Raw genomic sequence first — 23,864 nt, 5'->3', positions numbered from 1 at the left:
GTTTATTGAAAGGAACAGTTATTGTTTAATTGTTTCATCAGTCTTGCATATCTATAGCTGGTAATCTGAACAATTACTTTGAAGGTAACAATAAGTGATACAACAACTGTTGATGATTTCCTATCATCTTGTTTTGAAATTCTGCATAGTTTTTATAGTTTTTGTATTGTTTTTGTTATTGGAGCATTGTTACCTTACCCTCAATTTCAATATTGCTTCAAACACTTGAGGGAAAAAGTAAAGAATAAGCAGGATGACAAAATTCCTTCTTTACGATGGTAGATAGGCATCTGAGTTGCCTCAGATTTTATTGTCTTTCAAATCTGTCTGTCATTTATCTGTAGCTGATAGTGTGCAAGTAACTGTTTTCTCATATTTTAAGTCAGAAAATTTGGAAAGGACTTCTGCTTAACACCTTAGGTAGACTGGTAATATCTTGCCTGAGCTTACTATAACTTCACAATGGAGCTTCTAAAGAAGATTTCTGAATAAAGCATTAGACATCGAAAAGAGCATATGTCTGAGAACTGTGAATACATAAAAGAAATAAAAGTCCTTTTGTACATGGTCAGCATTTTGAGTATCTTTTATTTATTTATTTATTTTTTGTCTTTTTGAGACTGGGTCTCACTACGCAGTTCAGGCTGGCCTTGGCTCACTTTGTAGCCCAGGTTGGTCTCGAACTCACAATCCTCCTGCCTCAGCTTCTCAAGTGCTGGGATTACAGGCATGCGCCACTATGCCCAGTGAGTATCTTTTATTTTTAAGAAATGAATTTTTGTTGTTGTTGTTTTTTCCTGCTACCAGGAAGCTAACTCATGACCTTGAGCTTGCCAGGCAGGTGCTGTGCCGCTGAGCTAAATCCCCAGTCCCTAAGAAATGATTTTTTTAAAGAAGCAACAGAAAACATTTCCTCCTGTGGCATATGTGATAGGACTCCATAGAAAGACATGCCTCAGATATGATTTCCATATGGAGAGAAATAATTCCACCTTTTTCTATCTCCCTCAAGAAACCTTATCACTTCAAATGAATGAAAACAATGCATATTTTTCTTAACTAATTCTGAATCTGTTCCAATTTGCTAAATAGTTAAGTCACTACAATTATTTACAAAATTTAGTAATTTTCCAATCAGTATGATACATCTAAAAGTGACATCATGTAATCTGAATAAAAGCCAGTAACTTTAGGAGCTTAAGAAGCACCAGTACTATAACCTAAGCCCAAAAGTAGGGGAAGTATACACCTGCCTACTTACACACACACACACACACACACACACACACACACACACGTGCTGATCAAAAAACATGGTGACTCAAATAAAACAAAATTATTACATTAAAAATCACATTACTATTAATCCCCCTCAAAACACCTCTTCTTACTTGAAACACTCTTATCCCATCATTCTTTCCACTTTTGAAGCAATTTTGGAAATTCTTTTTTGTATCTTTTCAGGCATGGTAAAGTATATAGTGCATGCTGCTGCTTTCATCCAATAAAAATGGGCTTGTTAAAAACATGACAGTGCGCCCTCATCTACTTTATTCACAGGCACCAGGAGACTTCTGGCTCTTCCCTAATATCAAGATGACCATGAAAGATAATTGTTTTGAATTGATTCAGGACACTGAGGCAGCCGCAACAGCTCCAATACAGACATTAAGAATATTTTCAAAATGGCCTCAGAAAGTGGGAAAAATGATGGAGCAAGAATGGTGGAAGCAAAGGGGCGTACTCTGAGGGAGATTAATAGCAATGTGTCTTTTACTGTAATTATCTTCAATTTAAACTTCCACCATAATTTGTGAATGTCCCTAATATGTGTGCATGTATCCATCTATGATCAGAATATGATGGAAACTGGCAGGGGTCGGCACTATAATAGACCAGAGCTAGGGAAATCAAGTGGGAAGCTTTTGTGATCATCAGGATAAGGACACAACTGTACTATTGGAGGCATACTCTGTAACTGTCACACACATAAGAGTACAGAAATTTAACTATAGTCTTTGTGGACTTGTTACCAAGTTGCTTCCCTTTTCATTGGACTTCAGCGGAATTGTAATCCCTGCTTCCTGCTTTACAGAACAGTAGGAATTGTGTGGTGATGTCTACACTGGCTCCAACCTAACAGGAGGGTTGTGGCTGCTCAGGTGAGCCAAGCTGAGACACAGAGCTGGTGGATTCATCAAGGTAATTAGTTCTGGGTTTGGCATTCTCCTTCCTAGGGGACAAGGGCTAGGTGATCTAAAAAGGTTAATTTTTAGTCTTACATATTTATGTAAAAAAGCAAATCAAAAACCTAAAAAAAAAAAACTGGTGAAGTAAGATAAATCCATAAATAGATCCAGCAGTTTAGCTGTCTGTCAAACCACTTCTTATCAATTTTTTTTTCTTTTCCTAATTTCTTTCACATTGTCTCTTCAATTTCCTTTTTGTAATTCTGCTTTCCTTTAGGTGTGACTCCTTCCCAACAGAATATTAGCATTTTAATAAGGACTCTAAAACAGTTCTCAGGGAATGAAAATTGGAAGAATTTGGATATACCTTTCCTAAGGGTCATTTCTAAATCGCCTCTTCTCTCTCCCCCATCACTTATAAAGATTCCTCTCCACAATGGTTGAGGACCAACATTTTAAAATCTTGAAATAGCAGGCCATGAATACCCAGTTGGGGCTGTGAAAGTGCCTGCCCAATAACTTATCTAATTTCATTAAGCAAAAGGGCCGAAAAACGATTACTCCTGCTACCCTGAAGACTAGTCTAATGGTGTTCATGCTCTGAACCTAAAATACATTAGGGGATGGGTAGAACTAAGCATAATCTGCCAGGAGTATCTTTTTCTCCCATTTCAAGTTTATCTGTATTTTATTTTTGATAATCAAGTCGCATGTTCCTTATGTATTAATATTTACATCTAGCCCTCTAAGATATGTAATATTGTGGGCACTTCAAAGAAATATGAAGCACACTCAGAATTTAAGTAATTAAAGTTACACAGCTAAGAATTGGCCAATTCAGAATCCATGCTACATATCTATAATATTATATTATTAATTTAAATGGAACACTATTAGTGTGGTTCTAGTTTAGACAACTGGAAGTAATCAAAAAAAGAGATACTAAAAGCCAAGAACATAACAATTAGAAAGGGCTGTAGAGAGAATAAGGACTTCTGTATTTTTTGAGATGATTACACTGAGACCCCAAAAGATAATACATCTTTCTTAAACCACAGCTAACCAGTGGAATGGCTGTGGTCATAATTCAAGTTCTCTGAATTCTCACCGAGTATATTAAGGAAAGAGAAATTGGCAAGGACAAGAAAATCTAATGAGCTCAATAAAGAGATAATTATTTGAAGGGAGCAGACTGAGGATAGCCTTCATTGCTTCTGTTTTTTTTCTTTTCCGGCACTGGGAATCAAACTCACAACCTTGCGCTTGCCAGGCAGGCTCTGTGCCGCTGAACTAAATGCCCAGCCCCCTTCACCTCCTTCTGAAACCATGAAATAATCCATCTGAAATTTGTCATCCAAACTCAACAAGTTTTTTTGTCATTCATTGGAAAGTTCTTCAGTACCGTTTGAAAGTGAGTTGCTATGATTGCCGAATTCGATGATGACTTTTAAACACATAGGACCCGTGGCCTGTTTCTGAAATGACATACTTTTTGGCACCTTAAGGCTAGAATCCGCTTTCCAGATTTAAATTCATGCACCATTCCACACTATATCGCAGGGCCTTGATCATTTCACGGTACTCTGCTGCCATCGCCTGGCAAGTCGAAGTCAACACTAGTTGATAGTTGACCTGCTATGTAAGAACCAGATTGTCTCTGGGCGGCATGGGAGGCTTGGTACTAGTGACAGGATCAGCACGTGACAGGAAGAAATGATTCTATCATGAAAAGAATGAAAGATTCTAAGGAATATGGTGACTACAACGAAGCCAAGAAGTTAGATTACAAAATTCCTACTAATTTATTCCCTGGATACTATAAAATACATGTCATAGAAGTTGGCAAAAGTTGGCATATTTACAAATATGAAGGCAGAGCTTCCTTTTATAGAAAAATCATTCTATCTTTATGTTTGAGGAACCTTCTGCTTTAAACTGTTTGTTTACAGCAGTATGGCAAAAAGGGGATGAGTATTCATTTCATAAGGAATTTTTGTTTTACACAATGACAGATGGCAGTGCATCCATGTCTGTGTATCATAATTTATTTGCAAAAACTCTAGTTTGCAAATGAAACCATGCTACATTTCCTTATGACACAATGACAAGTGCTGCCTATTATATTGTTGTTCCTTACTGATATTTCCTTCCAGTTGGAATTTCCTCCTATTTAGCTAATCAATTTCCTCAAGAAAAATTCACCTTTTCTCCTTTTGGAGCACTAGAGATTGAACCAGGGCCTTTGCACCGAGCAACACCCCCAGCCTTTTTATTATTCTTATTTTTGATACAGGGTCTTCCAAAGTCACTAAGTTGCCTAAGCTGGGCTGAAACTTGCAATTCTCCTACCTCAGCCTCCCAAAAGGCTGGGATTACGGGGTTGTGCCACTGTGCTCAACAAGAAAAAATCACATTTTTATATGATGCAAGAAAAGTTAATGTTTAACTTTAATTTCCAAAGTAGGGTCTTAAAATTAATTTAAGAAAAAAAATACTTTTTAGACTCAAGCATTTGGTTGAGAAAAACAATAGATAATAGTGATTTAAGGATATTAGCAGCAGTTTCTTGGTGTGCCTGAAATTCTGTTAGATTTTTAGACGAAACTGAAAAAATAGAGAAAATAAAAATAGGTGCTATGGTTTTCATGTGGTTTGTGTGTCTACCAAAGACTCATGTGCTGGAAACGTGGTTCTTAACTCAAACCCAAATGATCTTAAATGCCATTCCTGCGAAGGGCTCCAACTTTAACTGGGTAACAGTGTACAGCAACATCAACCTCAGAGGACTTGTAAGAGGTGTGGTCCCCTGAAAGGTAACTAGAGCACTGTGAGGCATTACCTGTGGGAGAGATCAATGTAGTTATCACAAGACCCTGAGAAGTTTCCATGAGAATGGGTTGTCCTAAGACAAGCAAGTCTTGCCCTGAATCTCTCAGGCTTCTAGTGTCACTATGAGGTGCATCCACAGTGTTCTCACTGTTCTGAGGCCACCTTCCATGAGTCCTTCATCCTCAGATAGGGCTGCCTGATTTGGGTTTTCACACTCTGAAACTGTAAACTAAACAAACCTCTTGTCTTTATAAGATACCCAGCCTTGTGTATTTTATCATAGCTGCAGCAAATAGAATGAGAGAGAACCTTTAATTCTGTGTGTAGAACAGTAGCATGAGAATCTCATGAACCTGCTCCTTAGTGAAACAGTCAAAACTAATAAAAATTTTTCAAATACACACAGATATTTAAATCATCCTGTAGACATTTGGCAAGTGAATAAACACTGACTTGAGAAACTATTGCAAATCTTAGAGCAACAAGTGCCTAACCATATCTTTTTCCCCAAAGCCAACAGAAGTTGTATACTGCACATGTGTGCTCCAAAGCACAAGGACCTTCTCCCTGCAACCCTCAGGGAGGGCTATGATTGGCGTTGTGAAAGACTGGGCAGGGGCCTAAACTCAAGGTGAGAACAGCTGTGGGCCACAGTGAGGCTCTATCTTGGCCTCCTGGTGCAAGTAGAGGCAGAGATACCCATCATCCCAGGTCATTGCTGAAGTCCCACAGCAGAGAGGCAAAAAAAGCCAGAGGAGACACCTCTGTCAATGTCTCAGTTGCACAAGTGTGCCACTTCCAAGGATGAGTTCTCCTTCTCAAATCCTCCTCCTGCTCTGCAGCAGTGGCTCAAAGGTTGTGCCCAGCAGCTGAGGCAGGCCATAAGAACAAGGAATTCTGAGACGTTATCCAAGAGATTCGACTTTACCTGGAGCTCATTGTGGAGAAGTTCAAGTCCAAGGATGCTCTTGACAGCACTGGTGATTTTGGTGCTAAACAATTACTTGGGGACTGCTAGCTCCAGGAGTGCAACAATGAAAAACCTAGGCCAGAGTTTGCCACGCCAAACCAAGAGAAGAGACAGCTAATAAGTCCTGTCTCAGGGTCTGAACAAAGTTTAAAGATGGGTCATAAAAGCTACTCCTGCAAAGGGCCCAAATTCTAGGTGATGCTGGTGTGGAACCATGAACCCATCAGAACATAGTCAAAACTAACAAAGTAATCAGCAGCGAATTAGTGGAGCCTAATCTGGACAGGTTAGGAAAGAGACAGTTATAAAGAACGCCACTAAAACAATTGGTAACCTATGCAGTTTAAAGCTTCACTCTCTGTTGACTGACATCATAGCCTTCACACTGCAGGAAAATAGATATTGATGAAATAGTTCAGCTGAACCACTAACCAGCTCATCAAACAGGCAACGATAACAAGCCCTGGCCTCCAGAGCTGCTGCAAAACATTATTTATCTGAAATATCCAGTTTTAAATCACAAAATGTATGAGACATGCAAAGAAATAGGAAAGTATGACCCCAAAAGAAACTGCACAGGCAGGAGTCTAGATGTTAGACTTTGCAGACAAGTGTATTCCAAGCATCTCCAAGGAACTAAAGATAACCATGATTGAAGAAGTAAAGAAAGACAATGCTTCTTCTAAGTGGTACTATCAATAAGTAAAGACCAAATGGAAATTCTGTTATTGAAAATACACTAACTGAAGTCTACTATCTACTAGAGAAGTAGATAGATTGCACAATATCTCACAAAATTTATGTCTATCCAGAATCTAAGAATGTGATTATTATGGGCTGAAACGTACGTGTTCCACCCATACCTCAAAACCATATTTTGAAGCTCTTATCTGTAATGTGACTTGTTTGGAGATAGAGCATTACAGAAATAATTAAGGTTGAACTTGAATCTGATAGGATTAGTGTTCTCTTAGGAAGAGGGAGAGAGTCCAACACACACATTTTCTGTTTCTCTGTCCTACATGGGGTCACATGACAGGGCTTTCACAGGAACCAAAGTCACTGCCATCTTGATCATCACTTCCTCAACTCCAGAACTGTGAGAAAATAAATTTATATTGTTCAGACTATCAGGTTCATGGTGTTTTATTTGGTCTATGAAAATACTGTCCTTGTAGGTGTAATTTAGCTAAGGATCTCCAGATGAAAGCATTTTGGATGAATTCCAACGAGCGGTGTCCTTATTAGAAGAGGAAAACATATAGACATAGAGCAGACTCAGGAGGAGAGATTGGAGTTATAACATGCTGATCCACCCAAAGATCATCAGGAAACACCAGAGGCTGAACAGAGTTAGGAAGGACATGTCCCTACAACCTTCAGAAGAGTGGCACAGTTAGCATCCTGATTTTGGATTCTGTCCTCCAGAACTGGGAGAGAATAATTTCTTGTTCTTTTGAACCCCTCATTTTTAATAATTTTCTATGATAGCCTTAGGAATTGAATCAAGAAGCATGTGGTCGGCAGAAAAATGCCCTCCTAGCCCTGCCAGTAAATGATGTCTATGTTCTACACCTGAAGACTTGCAAGTATGTTGTTATGTGAAAAGGAGGATGTAAGGTTGCAGATGGAACTAAAACTTCTTATCAATCCACAAATAAGATAAAGAGATTTTCCTACATTGTCTAGGTTGTCCCCTCTAATCACATTAGTCCTTTCAATGTAGAGCAGGAGGCAAAAGTCAGAATCAGACATGATGTGAGGATGGAAGCAATGTAAGAGTGATGATATATGAAAATGTTTCATTGGTCATTGTTGGTGTCAGGGTAGAAGGGTCCATGAGCCAAGAAATGTAGGCAGCCCCTACAAGCCACAGAGAATGAGAAAGTGGATTTCCTCTCATGTCTTCCAGAAAGAAACAGATCTCTGCTGACCCCTGCCCAGTGGTATCTAATACAGATGTCAGATGATAAGTATGCATTTTTTAAGCCACTAAAGGAGATAATTTGTTATATAGCAGCAATTATAAGGTAATGCAGGGTTAAACAGTAGATTTGAACTTCTAAGAGAATGAAACAGTGGTGGAGGCAGAGAGAGACAGAGAGAGACAGAGAGAAAGAGAGAGATCATACAATTTAAAAGCAGAAAAAAAGTGTTAAGAAAAATACACAGAGTTTCATAAAAATGTGCAGTATCTTTTTTTGTTGTTGTTGTTGTTTTTTGGTTTTTTTTGGTTTTTCTCCGGTACCAGGAACCAAACTCATGACCTTGCACTTGCCAGGCAGGCGCTTTGCCCCTGAGCTAAATCCCCAGCCCCTGTGCAGTATCATTTAATGCACCCTGTACATATGGCTGAAAGATCAGTAAGAAGACAGATAAGCAAGAAGGAAACATTTCAATAAATGATGCAAGTTCTTCCAAATTTAATGAAAAACCACTAATCCACTTGTATTATTTCCCCATGGTTGCTATAACAGATCACTGTAAGCTTGAGTATTGAAAACAACAGATATTTATTCTTTCTTGGTTCTGGATGTCAGAAATCTGAATGTTTTCACTGAAGTAAGATGAAAGAGTTGGGGGAGTTACTTTCCCTCTTGAAGATCTAGGGCAGAATCCACTTCTTTGCCTTTTGTAGCTTCTACAGGCTCCTTATATTCCTCGGCTAAGTGGCCCCTTTTTCTATGTTTAGAAACAGCAATGTGATATTTTCTCTCTCTGAATCTGTTTCCTTGGGCCCCCATCACAAGGCCCTTTTCTTTTCTGAGTGTAGTTAAATCTCCCTCTGCCTTTGTATTATAAGGACCCTTGTTAGTACAGCTAGGTCCCACCTGGATAATTCAAGGTATTTCTCCATCTGAACATCCTTAATATAAACACATCTAAAAATGTCCTATTGCCATATATGATGACATTCACAGATAACAAGATATCTTCAGAGGCCTCTATTTAGCCTATCAGCCATTGCTCAGGGGCCTGTGATGTTGAAATAGTTGGTAATACTCCCTGGAGAGAGATTTTCAGCATTAGGTAATTCTAAATAAAGTTGAAAGAAAAGAGCTGTTCATGTACATTCATGCAAGGAACCAACAGATGAATCAAAGAATGACTGGTTTTAACTGAGCATTTGAAGGGACTCTCATTCTGCCCAGGTCCTCTAGTACCAAACCTATGAGGCATTGTTTTCTAAGTCCACCAATGAGGAATAGTGTAAATAATAGTGTGGGAATAGTGTAAATTTAAGCAGCATGATTCTCATTGTAAGATAAGATGAAGGGCTAAGATAAGGGACAAATGCAGACATCTTAAAATCAATAAAAACTTAGTTTGTTGCTGGAAGAAAAGTGCTACAAGGCATATTAATGGGAGATCCTGATGTGGAAATGAAAGGACATCAGATAGTATCTCAAACCTAAGGGCTTTTCTAATCTAAAATGAAGAACAGCGGTAAAGGAATATTTACACAGGTAAATATATAGTTTATAAGTCCTTTTTCTCTTTTATTTGAAAAACAATGTATAAAGCAATAATTATAAATCAGTACTGATGAAGATAGATGATAGATAGATAGAATTTGTGACAATAGCAGTATTCAGGGGAAATAGAGCTATACAAGAACAACATTTTTGTATATTATTGAAATCAATTTGCATTAATTCAAGCTATATTGTTATAGCTTGATGTTAATGGCAAATTGTACTGCATTACCAGGAAGAAAACTAAAAACAATCTACTCCAAGAAATGTCAAGAAATGAAAAAGTACTATAAAAAGTTATTTAACACAAAACTTACAAAAATTATTTAAGAAAAAAGATGACATCGAAAGCAAGTAGAAAAATAACAGGAAAAGTACTACTTGTCAGTAATTATTATAAATGGGAATGGATTAAACTCTGCATTGTCAGAATAGAGAAAAATGAGCTAGCCATATGCTACACATAGTAGACACAAAGACATTGAAGGACTGAAAGAAAAGGGTGATTTTCAGTTCAAAGGGTAACTAAAAGAGAGCTGTTATGGTTATAATAAATATATACAAAATAGACTTTCAGACAAAAATTTGTATTAAGAACAAAGACTAATGAAATGAACAAATCTCCTAAGGAGACATATGAAGGTATCAGCATTCCACTTTCAGTGGTACATAGAACAACTAGAAAGATTAGAAGGAAAACAAAAAGCTTCAACAAACTAGACTCAATGCTCTTCTAAAGACACTCTACCCAACAACCGAAAAATACATAGTCTTTTCAGGTATGTACTGAAAGTTCTCCAGGACAGATCATGTGTTCACCATAGAACAAACTTCAGTAAACAACTACAACAAAACCAAATGAAATGGAAAAAGAACAGCAGAAATTAGGAAAATTCACAAACACTTGGAAATAAGGCAATATTTGCATAAGTAATCAATGGGTAGAAAAAAATCACAAAGAAAGCATGAAACAGTTTTGTATAGATGCAAATAAAAATACAGCATGTCAAATTATGACATACCCCTCACGAATAGGTAAAGAAAAATTTATAGACAAAATAACTATCTTTTTCAAAAGAAGATAGATCTAAAATCAGTGATTTTACTTAACCTTTCACCTTAAAACAAACGCTGAAGAAGGAAATATAAGAAACTCAAATCAAGGACCAAGAAGGACACAATGGAAATTAGAGTGGAGATAAATTAATTAATGAACAGAAAACCAGTAGGGAGTAATCAATTAAATCAAAAGCTGTTCCTTTGAAAAGAGGAAACAAAATTAACATTTTAACAAAAGTAGCTGTATAAAAGGAGGGATCCTTCACACCACTTAAACAAGAGATGAAAGAGGGAATATTATTACAGATCTGGTAAAAATAAAAAGTAATATAAGGCAATACATATGCTTACCAAACTTTTGGACACATATGATAACATAGAATAAATGTTATTTACCCAACTGTTTCAAACATAATTAGAAAATCCAAATAACCTATAACAAGTAAAGATGTTGAATTAATAATCAAAAAGTAGTTGAACTCCTACCATCTTGTATGGTGAAACTTTGCATCTTTTTTTTTTTTTTTTTTTTTTTTTTTTTTTTTTTTTTTTTTTACTTGATCAGACTTACATTCTTATGTCTGGTGAACTGAGCAACTTTGCTGAAGACAATAGTATGTAATGTAGCAACCACTGTAAATTCTTATCATTTTGTTTTGAGGTCATGTATCATTTTTGTTGTTTTTGTGTTGCCTTGATTTTGTCTTCATTTTTTTTTGTTAGTTTTTTAAATTTTCAAAATAAAAAAGTAGAGTTAGGCTCAGACTGCTTGACTTCTAAAATTCTAATTGATGTTTAGGGAAAAATTAACACTAAGCCTTCACAAATTCTTGCAAAAAATAAAAAAGGAAGGAATCCTTCCTAGCTCATCGTTTAGGCCATTTTAACTCTGAGGGCCAAAACAATGACATCACAAGAAAAGAAAGTACAAACCAATATCTCTGCTGAATGTAGATACAAGATTCCTCAATAGAATACTACCAAACCAAATCCAGCCATGTATGAAAGTGGCTTTACCGTATGGCCTGGAGATTATTTTAGAAATGCAAGGTTGATTTCACATCTGAAAATCAATTAATATAACACTGTATCAACAAAATAAAAAATGGCATTATCTCAAGTAAAAAAAAAAAAAGGGACAAAAATCTTTATGAGAGAGAAAAAAACCCACTTTGACAGCGTAGGAATAGAGAACTTCCTCAACCAGATAAAAGACATCTGTAAAAACCCACAGCTAACATTATAGCTGCAGATGCACGATCGAGTGCTCTCTCCTCAAGGCCAGGAATAACACATGGATGTAACCACTCATCAGCTCTACTCAACATTGTTCTGGAGGTTCTGCCAGAGCAATTGGAAAAGAAATTAAATGGAAGGCAATCAAAAAAGAATTAGAACTAATAAATACTTTTGCAAGTTTTCAGAATATAAAATCAAAGTAGGAAGATCTATCTACAGCCAGAGGTAGCAAATTTGAGCCCAGCCTGGGCAAGTTCCTGACATGGCAAGACCCTATCTCAAAATCAAAAAGCAAAAAGGGCTGGAGATATAGCTCAGTAGAAAGGTCCTGGGTTAAATCTTCAGTTCCACCAAAAAGACTGGCACACAAAAATCAGTGTCTGTCTATGACTAATAGTGAACCATCTGAAAATAAACCTAAAATAGCAATAGCATTCACAATAACATAAAGAATAAAATTCTTACTGATTAATGTAACAGGAGCAATATAAAATCTATCATCTAAACAGACAAAGCATTGTTGAATGAAAGAAATTAAAGACCTACACAGACATAAAGACATCATATGTTTATAGACTGAATAACTTAAGATAAAAAAGCCATCAATAATTTCAGAATTACCCTCTAGACTCAACACAATCACAGTCAAAATCCCAGCTGATTTCCTTACATAAAATGACACAATGATACAAAGGCTATCTATTTCAGACTCAGTAAGCAAAAGACAGTAACCTAGTTAAAATAAAAGCTGAAGATATCATGCCTCCAAGAAGTATAATTAGCCAGTAAGATCCTCATGAAAATATGTTCAACACCATTAGTGGTTAGGGACATTCAGATCAAAACAATAACGGCAAATCACTTTAAAACTATTATGACGACTATTATTGAAAAACAACACAAAAGTGCAGAAATTAAGAAGTGTTGATGAGGCTGTGAGGAAACTGTAACCTTTGTGCACTCCTGGTAGGAACATAAAATTGAGACTGTTGTAGAAAACAGTATGGTAGTGCTTCAGAAAATTAACACAGAACTGACATTTGGTTTAGCAACCCCACTCCTGAGCATGTGCAGAAAAAGTGAAAGCAAGAACTTTAACATGTATTTATATATCACTGTCTATAGTGCCATGATACACTATTTCCAAAAGCTGGAAATAACCTTAATTCCTCCTCCAGTAATAGAGGAATGGATAAAGAAGTGGGAAACGTCTATACAATGGGATAGTATACAGCCTAAGAAATAATATGATGCAGCATGGCTGAATGAATAAGTCACCCACAAAAGTCTGCATATGATGAATTATTCCATTTTCACAAAATAATTGAATAGGTAACTCTATAGAGACAAAATCTAGGCTAGTGATCTCTAGAGGTGTGAGCAGGGGAGAAAAAAATGAAGAATGGTTGCTCATGGGTGTGGAGGACTTTCTTTTCTGAGGTTGGAAAAAGGTTCTAAAATTGATTGTTGTGATAGTTGTACAGCTGTCTCCATGCACTAAAATCCAATGAATTGTATGTTTCAAATGGATGTACTATTTCTATGATGGTATTCAAATTTTATCTCAATAAATCTGCTATTTAAAAGGTAAAAGCCTTAATCCCTCAGAAAGGACCCAGTCCTCACCCCTGCGTATACAGGTAGTACTTCTGGTCAGTGAGTTTGGCTAGAAAAGTAAGATGTGATATCTTGGAGGTGAGCATGGGGAATATAGAGCAATGCTTTGCTTTCATTGGATCCCAGGTAGACTGTCTGGGAGGGGTGTGTGATAGTAGTGCAAACTAGTACTGCAGAAGAGACATAGCAGCATGGTTATGTGAGCAGGGTGAGTGAGGAAGGGCACCCACTTTGGTTCCCCCATCCCATCAGCAATGTGTGCATGGGGTGTATTCCAAACAGTAGACAGAGTGGCATGAGGAATACAGACTGTGAACCCTGAAAAGGGGGGTTTTGCAGATTGCAAGAATAAAGGCCATGACAGGAATGATGGATTTCCATTACAAACTGATAGAAGGTGACCCAGAATCAGAAAGAGGTGACTTATTTTTTGATGGTGCGGGAACTGCAGAGCATGGAAATCATGGACCAAGGGGGATGAGAAGCTCTTTCCTAGATGGCATCAGTGAGGACTTGATGTCCATTGTAAGAGTAGCCATGATGCTGTAAAAGTTTACTTCTACATTTAAATAGCATTCAGGGCATAAGGAGAGACTGAGAATCTTCCATATGAGAATACTCCTGATGGGAAATTTACATTTTTAATTGATTAAGTTTAAATTGTGAGACACCGGGGTTTTGCCCAAAGAATGTGAATGCGCCTGGAGGAGACCAGCTATTAAACCCTGAGGGACTGATGTATCCTGAACACTTGAGTTTAATTTTTATTTTCCTGCATTGAGGTAGAAAGGGTCATTCAGAAGGTTATAACAGAAAACGCGCAGCTGATATACTTCAGTTTCTTAGTTGCCCAAGTAATAGCTCCTGTTGCAAACAATAGCTCCTGATTGCTTCTGACTCCTAGAAATAGCTGGTCACTGTGATGCATAACTGGTCGCTATGATGCATGTTGTAAGAACCAATTCCCAATCGACAAGCCATTCTGTTTCTGTACCTCCTGCTTGCTTATCCCATATAAGACTTAGAACACCAGAGATCAGGGCCTGATATTTTGAGAATGACTCTGGTCAGTGCATGTGGACATAAATAAATCTGCCTCCAAATCCTGGTGTCATTTCAGTGTTTCTGTGCCGTAGCAAGGCATTGTGTTCAGTTACAGACAGTAGAGAAAGTTACATTGCCTCATCATTATGCTAAATGAGTAAACTTTAAATTGCTGACCATCCACTAGGGAAAAAGAATACTCAAGGACTTGTTGGAAAGTGATGCGCTCATGACCGACCAAGCAGTTGGATATAGGCTGCAATTTCAGGTTGAAAGTCATCATGCTTAGGATTGAGTTTGGCAGTGTCACTAGCTGGGGGATTCTGTGATTTTGGACAACATTACTGAATCTTTCAACCCATTCAGCTGGCCTATAAGGAAGTCAAATTAGATAAGCAGTAAAATTTTTCTACCTTTAAAAGAGTGATTCTCAGGTCTTGGGTGCACAGTTGGGAAACACATGGGTCATACTGGTCAAGTATAAGTGGGCATTGTCCTTTAAGCAATGGAACCCTCTTGTCTTGGCCAGACTCTAAAGAGGCTGGGCTAAAGTCTGTGAGATATTAAGTGCAATTACCTGTGGATTGTTGATGTCTCATACTTGTGCAGCTACATTTTTCAATTAGCTCAGGATTCTGCACATCACCGTGGCAATTGGAACAGTAAAAGAAGGCTCTGGACAATGAAAGCAAACCAAGAATGACTTGTGGGAGGCTTTATGCTAAGGAGGCATGGTGCTGACTCAGTATGCCTCCCATTAAGTTGTATTTGCTTTAGTGCTTTCCCTCCATAAAGTAATAAAAAAATTACCTCCTGACTTCTATTGGAGATTCAGCAATAAAGAACCCTAATGTGTTCTTACTCAGCTTCACTTGTGAAGGTGGATTTAGAATCAGACCACTGGAAATGGAAAATAAAAGTACAGTCAGTTTTCCCTCTGATTTCTGTGGCAATATTTTATATTTTATTCTGTCATTATCTAGGGATTCTCTAAATTGCCAAGTTAATAGGATTCAATCTCCTTTCACTGTCAACAGTGGAAAATGTGAATTTGAGTTTATTTAATTCTTTGTTTGATTGCTACTAAATATGCTAAGGGGAGCCAGGTACAAACTTGATTGTTACCTGAGTTGCCTTCATATCTGAGCTGAAGGAAAGTTCCTCCTAGGATTATATCATGAATCTAAGATGGTTCATTCAATGCAAATACTTGACTCCTTGGTGACTGACACTATCAAATGCCAACTTGGCCAAGAACACACAGTTGCCAGCCTTGTGGCCATGCTGGTAGGGTTCATTCTTTGGCTACTTGCCTTTAAAATAAACTACATTCAATCAACCAACTGGATTTAAAGGTTTCTTTTATTTACCTATACAGGTTTTAAAAGTATACATTCATTTTGACTTCACTTTTATGTATTTTGATTGCAGAATTCTTGAAAACAGGAACCATATGAATTATTTCTATTTCTACATTACTTGAACATTTTGATTTTCTGTTCTCATGTGGCTTATATATTAAATATTGTCTAATAAATTTCTATATATCATGTGTCTTGATACAGTACCCTATCATGGCTTTTTTGAGTTACCTAAACTTCTTCCTGCTTGTCAGGAAGTCTTTTCTTTATTTTCTTTTTTCATTGAATACTTTTAGCTTAGTGAAGATTTCCTTTGCTTCTTTTTTGCATCATGAAAGCACTCCTTTCCTTCTTGAAAATTCACATTGGAATGATGTCATGTCTTCATTTTGACTTTCTTTGCTGTTAGGATAGTCCTGAGTAAGTTGCATAGATATCAGAGGGCTCACATGTGCACAAAAATTCCCTAAAACCTATGACAAGGGCTGAGTGAGGTTTGCTAGCTATGTTCAGTTGATTCTTGTGCATTTTCAAAACATATAATGACAGAGTAATTAGAGATATGATTGGATTTGACCTTGAAAGAGAAAGAACATGGATTTGTGGCCCCTTAAGTATCATTGGTTTATCTTCACTACCTAGAAAGCATATGATTAAGGTGACTTATGTATTGCCTTCTTTTGGGGGGACCTGAACTCAAGTTGAATACATAGCTGTGAAGATTATATCTGATTGCATTTTCCAGAGAGGTGGACTTTGAGGATTATCCCAGTTGGAATTATTGCTTGTACCTCCATCACGAATCACAGCCAATTGCTCTATTTAAAGAATGTTTGCCACTGGAACGCACTCATTACATTATGTGAGTAGGGTCAGAATCAGCTTCATCTCTCAGACAGCAAATGTTATTTCCTAGAACAACCCCTTAGGATTATCCAGGGATTTTGCAAGTCTTCGAGGTTATTCAAGTGTATCCATTAGAAGAGAAAACAAAAAGTGGTAAAAGGTAAGTTTTCCTCCAGTATTTCACCCTGACCTGAGGCTTAGCCACTGAGATAGCTGGTATTCCTGCTACTAGGAGTGGCCTTCGTGGATTGAGTACAGCAAAGTGACTAGAACCACAGTCCCCAGAGTCAGATTGAGTTCAGTCCTTGGCTTTTCACCTGGGAGTTGTGTGAGCTTAGAAAATTATTTAACCTTTCAGGGCCTTAGTTTCCTGCTCCATAAAATGAGACTAAAAATGAGACTAATCTTTGTGCCTATGTCCCAGCATTGTTGTGAAGATTTAAGAATTAATATATCTAAAGTTCCCGTAGCAATGTGGGTCATGAACCTGCACTCATGTGAGAAAATGCTGCTATTGATATCTTTCTAAAATCAAGTTGTAATTGCTTTGATTCATGTGACTTTTCAGTGAGTAAGTTAAACCTATGTAGGAGTGAGTCTCTCTTTCTTTGGCAATAGATATGTGCCAGGTATAAGCAGCACCAGGGCCTCTTCCAACTATGTGGGAATTAGCTGCTTAGTAAATAGTTACACTTCTGGTTGTGATGTGTTAACAAGTATTTCAATACATTTTACGGACACCTACAATGTTCGAGTTTGAATGGGTCTTAAAACTGTGTGGTCCACTAGTTACTGAAAACAAGAAAACGTGGAAAACTATGTCAGGGAGACTGCAGAAAAAATTATTAGGCTCTGCCCTTGGAAAATTTGACTTTACAAAGTCAGAAATGGGATTTGAGAATCTCTGTCTTTAAAATTTCAGTGTTAATTTCCATGCATAGCACAGATTCTTGAAGACCAAAGATAGTATTAAATTTGATCAACTTTTAGGTCAATTTGAAACTCAAATTGCAGAGACATGATTCTAAAGCTACTCTTTTTTACTGTGACCAGTTTCCAGTAGAAAGTCAGGTGGGTAGATGTTTACATATGTAAGTTTGAATTGTGTGATTTTCTTGAGCATGGGAGGATTGTCAAATAGAATTTAGTGATTTGGGTGAATTATTTGTTGACTGTCTGATTAATAACTTTCTTTCTACAATAGCCCACTTATTTCTTTTTCCGGACAACTTCTACAACTATTATCTCTCTATTCAGACTGATCTTCTTTTGAACATTTCATGTAGAATCATTCCTTCATTGTCCAGGTGGGATCACTGGATGCTATTGAATTTTGAATGTTTTCCTGGAATTCTAGGATTTCTAGGCTTAGAAATTAACTAAACTGACCTCTCTATTCTACTTGTACAAATCATGAACACTTCTCCAATGCCACAAAGCTAACAGGACATCAGCAGAATCAGAGTTTGTTGGTGCTAATAGAGCTTGAGTTATGTTTTCACTAAGCAAGCTACATAAGCAATATCATAGCTTGAGTTACAGAAGCAACATCATAGTTTTCTTCATGCTCCTCAGCCCTTTCAGTCACCCTTTTTTCTTCCATGTATGTTTATGCAAATTCTGTTTGTCCTAGTTTCTCTCCATCTCTCCTTTTTGTTGCATGATAAATTTCCCTTACTTTTCATGCTACCCACATAAAGACCCTCAGGAAATGATAATGATCTAATGCTTTCACCTCTTTCCTTCATTTATCAGCAACAGACTTTACTTAGTAGGCCAGTCAAATTGCTATTTTGTCAGACTTTGCACCTTACTTTCTAAAGTGAGAGATTATGGGAGCATTTTCATCACTAGTAATTCACAGTATTGTTTCATGGTCAAGACTTCCTCCAAAGCAATGGCATTCAGGGGAAGAGCTCTGTGAAGGTGACTATAGCTTCTTACATTGTTCATGAGAGAAAACAGAGCCATAGAAACAAAAGCATTTACCTCCTGAGAAATCCATTCTAACCCCAGAGCCTGTGTGCATAACAAATAAGCTCTCAAGAGTGCCAAAATGCTTAGTTATGACTGCATCTTTAGAAAAGCCTTATTCATAAAGGTTCCCCTTAAAAAAAAACAGAAAAGATGAGAAGTCAAACTGGTACCAGGAACCACCAGTCAGGAGGGATTTGTGTTCAATGGCTATCAGCATGAGATGCATCTTCATGAAGCAGAGCCTGGGGAAGAAGACAAGAAGCTGTGAGGAGAGATGAATTAGCAGGACACTAGTTTGGGAGACTCTGACCCACACTTCGGTGCTCCATGTTAGGAGGAAGACCAGCATCTCAGTGGAGGATGGAAGCCACAAACATGGATTTTCCACTTGTAAGCAAGTCCCTCACTAGGAACCCTTAGAGAGGGACACAGGTGAACTTCCTTACATGCAGTGTAACTCTGAAGTTGCAGCAACTGTGGGTAATCCCTTCCTCCTCCTTAGATTTGCCATTGGAGCCTTGTCTACAGTGTGCCCACCCTGAACACCATTCAAAGAGAGCTATTGAAGGGTGAAGAAAGTATTTTACTTAACTTACCTGGAAACCTCAGGAAAACTCATTCCAGCAAAGTCATCAGACAGACGTTGAGTTAGAATTTTATTCTTCAGGCCATGCAAGAAATGTCTTTGCCAAAGTTCTCTAGGAGAAACCTGGGAGACAAAGTCATGGGTGTAGGAAATGTGAAAATAGGATGAAGAATGCTAGAATACATACCACTAGTTTGCAGGGCATTTAGGTCACAGAAAGGAGATTTATCTTAGTGCATAGCTGAAAAAAAACTCAAAGGGCAGAACTGAAACTCAACAATTTTCACTAAGGAGTTAAAGATGAGATGGATGCACCAAGTCTCAGTTTCTTACCAGATGGCATCCAAGCCTGCTTATTGCAAATTGGATTTTTTTTCTCTCTTGCTCATTCCTAATTTCAGCATAGTAGATGGTTTTCTGAGTCAATAGCAGTAAGATGGAAGAGATAACATGGAATCTATGTGGTCATTCTCTGGATGTGACTATTTAAGACTTTTTGAAACATCTCAGTCTTCTAATGATGAAACTATATTACAAAGAGAAAACGTTTCTGCCTTCTGTAAGAGTCACAAGACTTCCTTGGCTCAAATGAACTCAAAGGACCACCTCTATCAATGGCATTGTTCATGTAAAAATCAAGGATGGCAGTAGGTTTCTAGAGGAGCAGGAGCTTGAAAGAGAAGGTACTATGGGGTATCTCCTCTCTGGTCTTATGTCAGGCCTGCTTCATCCTCCTTACTTGGGTCCATGAGACTCACCACCACATTTCTCTGATAGGGCAGGAAGGGTCTCTAACTCCAGCTAAAGTCTCTAAGCTAAAAGTCACATTTCTATAACTTACTGGAACACTTTCACTTTAAAGTTATGGCTGCTTCAGAAATTCTCCTCAGATGGTCATCTTGGGGTTTGAGAATCACCCTTCTGAAAAGGACCAACCAGTTCAGGCAATTTAGCACCCTTCTCTATCCCTTTCTTCATAATGAGATTCAGCAGAATTTCTTGCTATTTCCCAATCTCTGAGGTTAGAGTCCTCTCATGAAGAGGGCTGCCCTCATCAGGTAGTTTATGACACTATTTAAGTCTCAATTAGTAAAGAAATTGGCTTAGAGCTTTGTATTAATCACATTCTTTTCCCACTGGGATAAAATACCTGACATCTTCAACTCTATGGAACAGAGGTTTACTTTGGATTATGGTTTCAGGGGTTTGATTCCTGGTTAACTGGCTTTAAGGCAGAAACATATAGTAGAAGGCTGTGGTGGAAGGAAGGTGATCAACCTCTGGTAGCAAGGATACAGAAGACAGGAAAATCAAAATAAAAGACATACCCCTCAAAGACATACCCCCAGTGACCTACTTCTTTTGACAAGGGCCCCATCTCTTAAGAACATATTTAGTTCTAGGCTCATCATTGGATTAATTTATTGGTAAGGTTGCTACCCCATTATCTCATCACCTTCCAAAAGATCCACTTCTGAACACATGAGCTTTGGGAGACACTTTTTTAGCCCAACCCTAACATACTTCTGATATAAATGTTTCAATACTTTAAAGAGTATAAAAATGATAACTGTGGAGATGGAGAAGCTTTCCTGAGAAAGTTTTTAAAAGATCAAAGAGGAAAACTGGCGGATATTGTGTAGAAGATTGTGGGGGCTCAAGTAATCCAGATATATTGGATCTAATCTAATTTTAAGTATAAGGCAATGCTCTCAACATAGAGCCAACTAGAAGTGCTCTTTAGAATATAATTTTTTACAATATAATTTATATAATCAAAACACCTGGTATTTATTCAGGACCTTCTAATAAGAATAGAAGTTTTGCAAATACTAACTGTACATTTAGAAAAATCATATTATGAGATTAATGACTCCCATTTTATACACAGAGAACTGAAAGACAAAGTGAAGACCTGATTTGAGAAAAATGAGACTCAGAATGCTTGAGTCCTGGCCACTAAACCAAAGTCTACGGAATAGTATAGAATCTAAATGAGCATAATAGATATTGCCACTTTAGGATTTCTGAATGTGGATTTCAGACTTCATTAAAAGAAAAATATATATACATATACATACATACATACTGTGTGTGAGTGTGTGTGTGTGTGTGAGTTGTACATAGTTGTGGTATCCATATATGAAGACCACAAATATTTCCTAGTTTCTATGTCATTGTGTGATGAATATTGGAAGGTTCCTATCCCTAAAAAAGATTAATAGTCCAGATTTTTTGAAAAAAGGAAAAGAGAAAAACAGATTGATTGGTTTTACATCTCTGTATTCTATATTTCCATAGAAGAGACAGTGTCTTCATACAGAAGTTTCATTCCATCTGTCTTGTTTAGGCATAGGTGCAAAAGTCACAATAATCACAGCAGAATGTTGAAACTCTGTCTGTTTCTCTGCATACCACGCAGGCAAAGAAAACTTCCTTACAAGCCATACTTCAGCCATACACAGTGACTTCTAAATGAAAGAAAAAGCATGCTCATCAAGGTTCATTCCCTCCTACCTAATGGTTATTTCTTGTTATCTATATAATATATCTCCTCACATTCACTGAAGAAACTACGTAAGAATTCTATTTGTTCCTGTTAGAATTTTGCTGGCTAGAACATCTTTTACTTCTTTCTGTTTTCCTTAATGGGTTAAGGAAGGTACAGGGAAACGTGTAAAACTTTGTTTAGAACAGAGGTCTATACCAAACAGAAGCTAAGAGAGGTCTCAAGAATATGAAAAGACAGTGTGGACTCAGAATAAAATGGAAAGGAAGGTCACTTTCTGGAGGGTCTTTGGGCCAGGAATACTTGACCCAGCAAAGGATGGAGCTCCTTTTCTAACTGCTATTTGGAATGCTACCCTTTGTGCTGTAGAAGTTCATGGAGCATGGTAGTAAGGTTGTGGACCAGAAAACTATTGGTGTGTATTCACTAATTCACTTGACAATCAAGATAATTAGGTTGGCAACCTATTGCTGGGATATAACTGTAAAATATTATAGAGGGGAAACCCATACATAATATAAATCAGCACATGATCACTGTTATTACTACTGCATGTACTTTCCCCGAAATAATCTGGAAAAAATTGGTTTTAACTTATTTATATCACTACTTTTATTTGAATATTTATTTATTATGTTATGTCATCCTTAATTTGGTTTGCATTTAAATATTTGAAATATTCAGTAATAATATAATCTTTGTTTACATTTTCACTTTCAATAACTAAAGTGCTTCCAAACTTATGAGTATTATTTATACTTATGACGTTCTGGAATGTACATAGGAAACGGAGTTATGACTTCTAATTTTCAGATAAATACTGCAGGAATAAGACAAGTGATCTTTTTAAGGCCAGTGAAGTATTTGGTACTTTCCTTTAGATCTCTTAGTCTCTTCCTAAGTTAAGCAAAAGTCAAATTTCATTTCTTGGGAACTTCATGCTTTCCTCAAAAAACTTTGTTTTTTCTGTTTCTGATCCTAAGATGTGTGACATGGCAAAAGAGCCAAGATTCAAAATCAGTTTACCTTTTTGTTTTGCTCAACAAATAGAGATGTCAGAAAGGTGCACAAGCCTGGGACGAGACAGCCTTGGGCAATAAATCCAAGCTTTAATTCAGCAAAGCAGATGATGTTGTCTCCAATACTCCAGTCCCAGCTGGGAATCTTTGGCAAGAAAACCTGTTTCATGGTAGAAATCAGGTCAAGTGGTAAGAATACACACTTCTCAAAAAAGTTCTTTTGAATGGATGTCTATCATTTCATTTATTTGATATCATTTACTCTTCACTTTTGGGAATAAAAGTGGTGTCCAAGTCAGTGCAAGCGATAATAAACAAATCAGGATTTTAAAGTGGCTAGTGGCTTTTCAGTGTGGTAAAATCAGGTTAAATAGCTCAGACGTCTAATTCTGATCTCAAGTTACACCTGTAAGTAATTCGTAATCTTTGTAAGACTCCAAGTTTCACCTGTGATTGGTAAATCTTTTCTAATTTGTAGACTCCTTTGAGAATAGTAAGATTCATCTAGTGCCATAGACCTAAACAGGAGACTGAACGTGCTGGAATGTTCCGTACCTTGTTATGTGACTGAAGAATCTGTATGATGACTCTGGTCTTCGAGTAATAGTTCTTGATTGACAGTACCCTGCATAAACCACAATGATTCCCATGAGTGATGTGTCATAGCATAATTTTATATAATTCAATTTAGAGTTAAAATGATGCATGAATAAGTGGAGGAAGACTTTTATAGTATATAATTTGTGTTTTCTAAAATATTCGATGAATAGCATATACAGAAGAGCCCCATGCTTCAGTGACTAATCTGGAGTAGAGCAATCTGTTGAGATGTCTCTTAGTGGTCTTAGAAGACACTGACCTTCTGGAACCAGTTCTTGGGGAGGAAATACAAATTTCATGTTTTGGTCTTCAGACCCAAACATGCTAATTATAGGAAAAAATAGAAATTTACTTGCTGTCCATAGCTTGAAGTAGACCGTATAATATCTAATTAAACTTTCTTATTTATGAGTTAAGGCACTAAGATCTATCTCATATTCACAGTACTATAAATAGTCCTCAGCTATTTCTATGTGTACAGTTACCTTCAGCTATGCATATTTATTTTTTTCTGTGGACCAAAAATTTGTGTGGTTAGGGACA

General features: G+C 37.2%; 1 protein-coding gene across 1 annotated transcript in view; it reads right to left on the bottom strand.

The window, feature by feature from the left end:
- The window catches only part of LOC102010135 (potassium channel subfamily U member 1), a 133,212-nt gene that overhangs the window by 58,598 nt on the left and 50,750 nt on the right, over nucleotides 1-23,864 (bottom strand). Inside the window, exons 13-18 of the mRNA XM_005398473.2 lie at nucleotides 23,277-23,346; nucleotides 22,729-22,881; nucleotides 19,204-19,316; nucleotides 18,778-18,849; nucleotides 15,234-15,323; nucleotides 15,001-15,098 (exon numbers count right to left, since the gene is read on the bottom strand). Of these exons, the coding sequence (XP_005398530.1) occupies nucleotides 15,001-15,098; nucleotides 15,234-15,323; nucleotides 18,778-18,849; nucleotides 19,204-19,316; nucleotides 22,729-22,881; nucleotides 23,277-23,346 (596 nt within the window). The remainder of the gene's footprint in view (nucleotides 1-15,000; nucleotides 15,099-15,233; nucleotides 15,324-18,777; nucleotides 18,850-19,203; nucleotides 19,317-22,728; nucleotides 22,882-23,276; nucleotides 23,347-23,864) is intronic.

This window comes from Chinchilla lanigera, unplaced genomic scaffold (assembly GCF_000276665.1).
Source record: "Chinchilla lanigera isolate Chin_1 unplaced genomic scaffold, ChiLan1.0 scaffold00062, whole genome shotgun sequence".
Lineage (NCBI taxonomy): Eukaryota > Metazoa > Chordata > Mammalia > Rodentia > Chinchillidae > Chinchilla > Chinchilla lanigera.
This window is presented reverse-complemented; position numbering and strand designations above follow the sequence as displayed.